General features: G+C 53.4%; 1 protein-coding gene across 1 annotated transcript; it reads left to right on the forward strand.

The window, feature by feature from the left end:
• Positions 1-487: 487 nt before the first annotated feature.
• Positions 488-8,323, forward strand: F5Z01DRAFT_726153 (putative pre-mRNA processing splicing factor; the record flags this gene model as incomplete). Its single annotated transcript, XM_046266651.1, has 3 exons — positions 488-5,318; positions 5,364-5,540; positions 5,589-8,323. The coding sequence occupies exons 1-3, from the start codon at positions 695-697 to the stop codon at positions 8,321-8,323; spliced, it is 7,536 nt and encodes a 2,511-aa protein (XP_046116733.1). The 5' UTR covers positions 488-694.
• Between the last annotated feature and the right edge of the window lie 1,498 nt (positions 8,324-9,821).

Here is a 9,821-nt window from a genome sequence, read left to right on the forward strand (position 1 = left end):
CTGTTACCTACCCTACACTACTATTCCCGCTGCACATCAGGCCTGGGACATCAAGACATAAATGAGCAGTAGCATTAATTCATGCTTAGGTATCGTTTACGAATGCTATAAGTATTACATGGTCTCACTTAACATATTTTCCGCACCATGTCGCTGAAGCGGGCGTGGGAGCATGCGTAAATGGCACTGGCAGTAGCAACATTTCATTTTCATGTTCGTCTTGCAGAAACAGATCAAAGGCATCAAATCGCAATTATGGCCGTCTCTGCCGAATAATTGTCAAGCAAAAAGCAAATCCATACGGCACTAAACAATTCAATTCCCAATTTTTATCTTATGATCGACCGAATATAGAAAGTAAGGTACTTTGGCCTGGGTGTACGAGATGAGTCCAAGAACATCACGTGATACGCTAACTCCCTTTAGAGGCTCATGCATCTCGACCAGAAAATTGTCGTCACGGAAGGCGACGAGAGACTGCCTCACTCATCAACACAAACCCTGGTCGTCGCAACGCGCTTTTGCGAGACAGGCTGACTATTAACATATTGGACTAAGCGTTTCAATATTGCAGGGAATTTCGACATCCGACTGCGGAAATCCTCAACCACCACGCGTCGACACAGTCGCGCAACGGCGTGAAGCGCGACCTCGATTCTTCACAAGGCCTCATCTGTTCGGAGAGGACTTCGACATGGCGCAACCACCACCTCCACCACCCCCTGGATGGGGCGCGCCCCCTCCCCCTCCTCCGCCTTCTTCTCTGCCACCGCCACCGTCAGAACCAGCGCCCCCAGCGCCACCACCTCCTGGCTACCGACCACCGACCGACCCTCAGATCGCCAAGTTTGCGCAGAAGAAGAAGGAATGGCTTCGAAACCAAAGAAACCGCTTCGGAGAAAAGCGCAAAGGCGGGTTCGTACAGACACAGAAGGCAGATATGCCCCCGGAGCACCTGCGCAAAATCGTGAAGGACATTGGCGATGTGTCGCAAAAGAAATACACCAACGACAAGAGGAGCTACCTCGGTGCTTTGAAGTTCATGCCTCACGCTGTGCTCAAACTTCTCGAGAACATGCCCATGCCCTGGGAGTCCGCACGTGAAGTGAAGGTACTTTACCACGTCAACGGTTGTCTTACGCTGGTCAACGAGATACCCCGCGTGATTGAACCTGTCTTCTTTGCCCAATGGGCAATGATGTGGACATTCATGAGGAAAGAGAAGGCAGACCGAAGGCTATTCAAGCGTATGCGCTTCCCACCATTTGACGACGAAGAGCCGCCGCTGTCATGGTCCGAGAACATCGAAGACGTCGAACCCCTGGAGCCCATTCAGATGGAGCTGAATGAGGAGGAAGATGATGCTGTGTACGAATGGTTTTACGACCATCAGCCTCTACTTGACACGTCTCACGTGAACGGCCCGAGTTACAAGTCATGGAACCTTACGCTGCAGCAGATGGCGACTCTCTTCCGTTTGAGTCGACCACTTGTCTCCGACGTCGTGGACAAGAACTACTTCTACTTGTTCGAGCTGAAGGGCTTCCTGACTGCCAAAGCGCTCAACATGGCCTTGCCAGGAGGACCCAAGTTTGAACCTTTGTACAAGGACATTGACCCTAATAACGAAGACTTTGGAGAGTTCAACGCGATCGATCGAATTATTTTCCGAGCGCCGATCCGCACTGAGCTCAAGGTAGCATATCCGTACCTCTACAACTCGTTGCCACGCAGCGTGCATCTCACCTGGCATTCTCACCCTCAGATCGTGTTCAACCGAGCCGACGACCCCGATTTGCCGACTTTCCACTTCGATCGACGAATCAACCCGATATCTTCAAGGACTGTCGCCTCGAAGAACGTCGATGTCTCACTCGAGGACGAGCTTTTCGGGAAAGGCAACAACGAGGAGCCGGAGGAGGATGCTTTTGTGCTTCCTGCGGGCTCAGAGCCCTTCCTGTCTGAGGAGGATTTGGAAAACGAAGACACTTCTTCAGCAGTGGAGCTCTGGTGGGCGCCGTACCCCTTTGACCGTCGGTCCGGCCGCATGGTGCGCGCTCAGGACGTTCCACTCATCAAACAGTGGTACCTCGAGCACCCCCCGTCAGGCGATCTTCCCAAGAAAACCCGCGTGTCTTACCAGAAACTTCTGAAGAACTTTGTGTTGAACGAACTTCACAAGAAAAAGCCCAAGGCGCAGAACAACCAGAATCTTATGCGTTCTCTGAAGCAGACAAAATTCTTTCAGCAAACCACAATCGACTGGGTTGAAGCTGGTCTTCAAGTCTGTCGCCAGGGTTTCAACATGCTCAACCTCTTGATCCATCGCAAGAATCTCACTTATCTTCACCTCGACTACAACTTCAATTTGAAGCCCGTAAAGACACTCACAACGAAGGAACGAAAGAAGTCCCGATTCGGAAACGCTTTTCACTTGATGCGTGAGATCCTCAGGCTCACGAAACTCATCGTTGATGCGCAAGTTCAATATCGTCTGGGCAACATTGACGCGTTTCAACTAGCTGACGGCATCCTGTATGCCTTTAACCACGTCGGTCAGCTCACGGGAATGTACCGTTACAAGTACAAACTCATGCATCAGATTCGTACTTGCAAGGACTTGAAGCACCTTATCTACTACCGCTTCAACTCTGGTCCAGTAGGAAAAGGCCCCGGTTGTGGGTTCTGGGCCCCTGCCTGGAGGGTGTGGCTGTTCTTCATGAGAGGCATCATTCCTCTACTTGAGAGATGGCTTGGCAACCTGTTATCACGCCAGTTCGAGGGTCGTCACAGCAAGGGTGTTGCCAAGACCGTCACCAAGCAGCGTGTTGAGTCACACTTTGATCTTGAGTTGCGTGCCTCAGTTATGGCGGACTTGATGGACATGATGCCTGAGGGCATCAAGCAGAACAAGGTCAACACTGTGCTGCAGCATCTTTCGGAAGCCTGGCGCTGTTGGAAGAGCAACATTCCATGGAAGGTTCCTGGACTACCTGCACCGATTGAGAACATCATTCTCCGGTATGTTAAGTCGAAGGCAGACTGGTGGATTTCGGTCGCGCACTACAACCGTGAGCGCATCCGCCGCGGCGCCACTGTCGACAAGACCGTTGCCAAGAAGAATGTTGGTCGTCTCACTCGCCTTTGGCTCAAGGCAGAGCAAGAGCGCCAACACAATCACATGAAGGACGGCCCCTACGTCTCTTCAGAAGAGGCTGTGGCCATTTACACCACAACTGTTCACTGGTTGGAGTCTCGGAAGTTTTCTCCCATTCCGTTCCCCAGCGTCTCCTACAAGCATGATACCAAGATTCTTATCCTCGCTCTTGAGCGACTGAGGGAAGCATATTCCGTCAAGGGCCGTTTGAATCAAAGCCAGCGTGAGGAGCTGGCTTTGATTGAGCAGGCCTACGATAGCCCTGGAACGACGCTCGAGCGCATCAAGCGGTTCTTGCTGACCCAGCGCGCATTCAAGGAAGTCAACATTGACATGAACGACAACTATAGCACCATCAACCCGGTATACGACATTGAGCCCATTGAGAAGATCAGCGATGCCTATCTCGATCAATACCTATGGTATCAAGCGGATCAGCGACACTTGTTCCCGGCTTGGATCAAGCCTTCAGATTCTGAAGTGCCTCCTCTGCTCGTGTACAAGTGGGCTCAAGGGATCAACAATCTTGATCGCGTGTGGGTGACCGAGGAGGGCGAATGCAATGTCCTCCTCGAGACAGAATTGTCCAAGGTGTACGAGAAAATGGAGCTCACCCTCCTCAACTCCTTGTTGCGCCTCATCATGGACCACAACTTGGCTGATTACATCACTTCCAAGAACAACGTTCAGCTCACATATAAAGACATGAACCATGTCAACAGCTTCGGAATGATTCGTGGGCTGCAATTTTCTGCATTCGTCTTCCAATTCTATGGCCTGGTACTCGATCTTCTCCTGCTCGGCCCGCAACGTGCAAGTGAGATTGCCGGACCACCTCAGAGTCCCAATGAGTTCCTTCAGTTCCGCGATCGGGAGACCGAAACGAGGCATCCGATCCGCTTGTACAGTCGGTACATTGACAAGATTTGGGTCTTCCTTCGCTTCACAGCTGAGGAGTCGAGAGACCTCATCCAGCGCTTCTTGACGGAGCAGCCCGATCCCAACTTTGAGAACGTTATCGGGTACAAGAGCAAGAAATGCTGGCCCCGCGACTCTCGCATGAGGCTCATGCGACACGATGTCAACCTTGGTCGTGCCGTTTTCTGGGATCTCAAGAACCGCCTTCCCCGTTCCGTCACCACCATTGAATGGGACGACAGCTTCGTCAGCGTCTACAGTCGGGACAACCCCAACCTGCTGTACTCCATGTGTGGTTTCGAAGTGCGCATTTTGCCCAAGATCCGCAACCAACTCGGAGAGTTCCCCGTGAAGGACAGCGTGTGGTCGCTCGTGGACAACACGACCAAGGAGAGAACAGCGCACGCCTTCCTGCAAGTCACACACGACGACATCCAGAAATTCAACAACCGGATCAGGCAGATTCTGATGTCGTCTGGCTCTACGACTTTCACCAAGATTGCGAACAAGTGGAACACGGCTCTCATTGCTCTGTTCACATACTATCGAGAAGCTGCTGTCTCTACGGTCAGCCTCCTTGACACCATTGTCAAGTGCGAGACCAAGATTCAGACTCGCGTCAAGATCGGCCTGAACTCGAAGATGCCCTCAAGATTTCCCCCGGCGGTCTTCTACACACCAAAGGAGCTTGGTGGTCTGGGCATGATCTCAGGCTCACACATTCTCATCCCCGCCAGCGACAAACGCTGGTCTGCACAGACTGATACAGGCGTCACGCATTATCGCGCGGGTATGACGCACGATGAGGAGACTTTGATCCCCAACATCTTTCGTTACATCATCCCCTGGGAAGCTGAATTTGTTGACTCCCAACGCGTGTGGACCGAGTACTCGCAAAAGCGTCTCGAAGCTAACCAACAGAACCGTCGTCTGACTCTTGAGGACCTGGAGGACAGCTGGGATCGGGGTCTGCCTCGCATCAACACCCTCTTCCAAAAGGACCGTAGCACTCTCAGTTTCGACAAGGGCTTCAGGGCCCGCGCCGAGTTCAAGATCTACCAGCTGATGAAGAGTAACCCATTCTGGTGGACCAGTCAACGACACGATGGCAAGCTATGGAATCTAAATGCCTACCGAACTGATGTCATCCAAGCACTGGGTGGTGTTGAGACAATCCTGGAGCATACCCTGTTCAAGGCTACTGGCTTCCCATCCTGGGAGGGTCTGTTCTGGGAGAAGGCTTGTTTGGCCAAGGGTACTATGCTCCTCCGGCACGACCATTCGCAAGTCGCTGTTGAGGATGTCAAGGAAGGTGATCTGCTTCTGGGACCGGACGGAGGTCCTCGTCGTGCGTTCAACATTGTTTCTGGTCAAGAGCGTCTCTATCGTATCATGATGGAGAGTCTCGAAGAAGATCTCGTGGTCACCCCGAACCACATTCTCGTTCTTCACAAATCCACAGGACGTCTTCAGGATCAGTCGGGAGAGTTACCGAACCCAGGCTCAAAGCCAGCGGCTGATGATTACGAGACTGTCGAAATGACAGCCGCTGAGTTTGCAGCGTTCTCTCCTCAAGAGAGGGCGCACTATCGGCTCTTCAAATGTTCTCTTCCCGAGCAAACCTCCGTCTCTCAGACACCCAGGTTTGAGATAAAAAACATTGCTCTCGAGCAGGACGTCACTGAATGGGCAGGTTTCCGCGTCGACAAAGATCAGCTCTACCTCCGCCACGACTACCTGGTGCTTCACAACAGTGGTTTCGAAGAGTCCATGAAGTTCAAGAAGTTGACCAACGCGCAAAGATCTGGTCTGAACCAGATTCCCAACCGTCGCTTCACATTGTGGTGGTCACCCACGATCAACCGTGCCAATGTCTACGTCGGTTTCCAAGTCCAACTGGATCTGACTGGCATCTTCTTGCACGGCAAGATCCCAACCCTGAAGATCTCGCTCATTCAAATCTTCCGTGCCCATTTGTGGCAGAAGATCCACGAGTCGGTGGTCATGGACTTGTGTCAAGTCTTTGACCAGGAGCTCGAGTCCTTGGGTATCGAGACTGTGCAGAAGGAGACCATCCATCCCAGAAAGTCATACAAGATGAACAGCTCTTGTGCGGACATTCTGCTGTTTGCCAGCCACAAGTGGAATGTGACCCGACCGTCATTGCTTCACGATACCAAGGATGTGATTGAGCCGACAACGACGAACAAATTCTGGATCGACGTGCAGCTGAGATACGGCGACTACGATTCTCACGACATTGAACGATACACGCGTGCCAAGTACCTGGACTACACGACCGACAGCGCCAGTATCTACCCCTCCGCCACTGGTCTCATGGTTGGCATTGATCTTGCCTACAACTTGTACTCTGCCTACGGAATGTACTTCCCTGGCTTGAAGGTGCTCATCCAGCAAGCCATGGCCAAGATCATGAAGGCGAACCCTGCACTGTACGTTCTGCGCGAGCGTATCCGCAAGGGTCTGCAGCTGTACGCCTCGGAGAGCAACCAGGAGTTCCTGAACTCGCAGAACTACTCGGAGCTGTTCAGCAACCAGACGCAGCTGTTCATTGACGACACCAACGTGTACCGTGTGACCATTCACAAGACCTTTGAGGGCAACTTGACGACCAAGCCTATCAACGGTGCGATCTTCATCTTCAATCCCCGCACCGGCCAGCTTTTCTTGAAAATCATCCACACCAGTGTCTGGGCCGGTCAGAAGCGTCTCGGTCAATTGGCCAAGTGGAAGACTGCTGAGGAAGTTGCGGCACTGATCCGGTCGCTACCCATGGAGGAGCAGCCCAAGCAATTGATTGTCACCCGCAAGGGTCTGCTGGATCCTCTCGAGGTGCACTTGCTCGACTTCCCCAACATTTCCATCCGCGCCTCGGAGCTGCAGCTGCCCTTCCAGGCGGCGATGAAGGTGGAGAAGCTGGGCGACATGATCCTGCGCGCGACGGAGCCGCAGATGGTTCTGTTCAACCTGTATGACGACTGGCTCAAGAGCATCTCATCGTACACTGCGTTTTCGCGACTGATTCTCATCCTTCGCGCGCTGCACGTCAACCCGGACAAGACCAAGCTCATTCTCCGTCCCGACAAGACGGTGATCACCCAAGAGCACCATATCTGGCCGTCCTTGTCAGACGAGGACTGGATCAAGGTCGAGACGCAGCTTCGTGATCTGATCCTGAACGACTATGGCAAGAAGAACAATGTCAACGTGTCGAGTCTGACGAGCAGTGAAGTCCGGGACATTATCCTGGGCATGGAGATCTCGGCGCCATCCATGCAACGGCAGCAAGCGACCGAAATCGAGAAGCAGCAACAAGAGCAAGCACAGCTCACGGCGGTCACGACCAAGACGCAGAATGTGCACGGAGAGGACATTATTGTGACCACGACGTCGCAGCATGAGCAGCAGACCTTTGCATCCAAGACGGAGTGGAGGACTCGAGCGATAGCGACATCCAACCTGCGGACGCGCGCCAAGAACATCTACGTCTCGTCCGTCGACGACAGCGACGACAATGACATTACCTATGTGATGCCCAACAACATCCTCAAGCGGTTCATCACCATTGCGGACCTGCGCACCCAGATTGCCGGGTACCTGTACGGATCGTCGCCACCGGACAACAAGGACGTGAAGGAAATCAGGTGCATCGTCATGATCCCGCAGATCGGCGGGTTGCGCAACGTCCAGCTACCACAGCAGCTGCCGCAGAGCGAGTTCCTGCAGGACATGGAACCTCTGGGGATCATCCACACGGTGTCTGGCAACGAGCTGCCGTACATGTCGGCGGCGGACGTGACGGAGCACGCGCGCCTGCTGGACAGCCACAAGGAGTGGGACAAGACGAGCACGGCCACCGTGTCTGTTGCATTCACGCCCGGTAGTGTGTCGCTGTCGGCGTGGGGTCTCACGCCGGACGGCTACAAGTGGGGGGCCGAGAACAAGGACATTCAGAGCGACCAGCCGCAGGGGTTCTCGACGACGATGGGGACGAAGCGGAAATTGCTGCTGAGCCCCCGATTCAAGGGGTTCTTCCTGGTGCCGACGGACGGGCGGTGGAACTACACGTTCATGGGCAGCGCGTTTGACGGCATGGTGAAGAAGCCCGTGCACGTCAAGCTGGACACGCCGCAGTCGTACTACAGCGACCAGCACAGGCCCATTCATTTCCAGAGCTTTGCCGAGCTGGAGGACATTTGGGTCGACAGGCAGGACAACTTTGAGTAATGCAGGCATGCATGGATGCATGGACGTCTTTACCGGAGGAGTGTACAAGGTGGGAAGAATATCGATCTGGTCGAATTGCTTTTGCTTTGCTTTGGCATGAACACATAATCTCGAGAGAAGGGGGACAAGGCGTTTTTTTGTTTTTTTGCAGAGGGTCAAGGCAGACTATCTATGTACGTTCCTGTTGTACGTTGGTTGATATTCGTTTTAGTTGTCTGCATTGTCCAGCCCAAGGAAAAGGCTACCGAACAGGGTCAAGATCCCGTGTCAATGTAAGGTACCGTAGTCAGGCAATCTTATTGATTGATCATCCAAACACCCTGCGCATCCGTGAACCCACCGCTGATTGCGTACCGTCATGCGTGAATGCTGGCCCTCGTCCCGTCAGGCTCACCGCATGTGATGCATCTTTCGAGAAGCGTTCGAGAAGGCATACGAATAAAGTACCTTGCCTACCTTAAGGATGGGGACGGGCCATGACGAAATTGCACGTTAAATTGGGCTTGTTTATGCGTTCATGCGGGGGAACCACCAGCCACCACCAGCACCCTTGGTCTTGGGAGCACTCGACTCCACGATCGTCCAGTCAGCCTCCTAGCAGACCGAGGACAAGATGCAGTGGAAGACGGTACGATATGTAATATCCGTATATTGGATAAATTTAGATTGATAGCGATCGACTCTGGCTGGGCCACTCCGGGCGATGCGGTACCTACATGTAGATGGCACCGTACGTCTGTAGGCGCAGCAAAACCCTACGTGCGTCTGCCCGCGGGATGGTTCTTACCAGCCTGGCTGCGATGGGCACATGCACACTGATTGAGCATGCTACGAGTGTCGTCGTCGTACACCACAGGTGGCACCCTGCCAAGCCTGCATGTGCCACTGGAGCACTTGACAGCGCAGCAACCTGGCATGCCGCGCGGATCACCACCGTCCATCCCTGAGTCCCATCCAGATTCCAGTTCCACTGGGATGGGTGGTGGTGGACTGATGGTGGTGCTGCGGGTGTCGGGTGCAGGGGACGGAAGAGGTCGACTAATACGGCGGCGGGCAGGGCCAGGATCGAAACGAGATGGTAACTCCAATTGGAGCGATAGCGAGCGCGTGGCGGTTGTGTATTATTATTAGCTGTGGCTGGAGTCGCCTGCGGAGGATGGCGACGTGGCCGGTCAACGGTGCCTATTCGAGTCCATTATACATGTGAGAACTTATCACCGTGGACCGATCAGGTCGTAGTAGCTGTGAGCAAGATCATTGGTTGAGCATTGATCAACGGTCTGATGGGGTCAGTGTACATGTACTGACAACAAGTTTATACCTCCAGTGGTGGACCTGTCTGATGCCTAGACTACTAGTATGTAATTACATGTAATGAGCGACCACTTAGATGTACTTGACAATTCTACTTATCATACTAGGTCAGTAATTAGACAGCACCTGTGAGCACTCCAGCTACACGCGCTGCCAAAAACCCAGACCCTTGCTGCGCTTGGGT

Source organism: Emericellopsis atlantica, assembly GCF_019669845.1.
Source record: "Emericellopsis atlantica unplaced genomic scaffold F5Z01scaffold_19, whole genome shotgun sequence".
In the NCBI taxonomy this organism is placed as follows: Eukaryota; Fungi; Ascomycota; class Sordariomycetes; order Hypocreales; family Bionectriaceae; genus Emericellopsis; species Emericellopsis atlantica.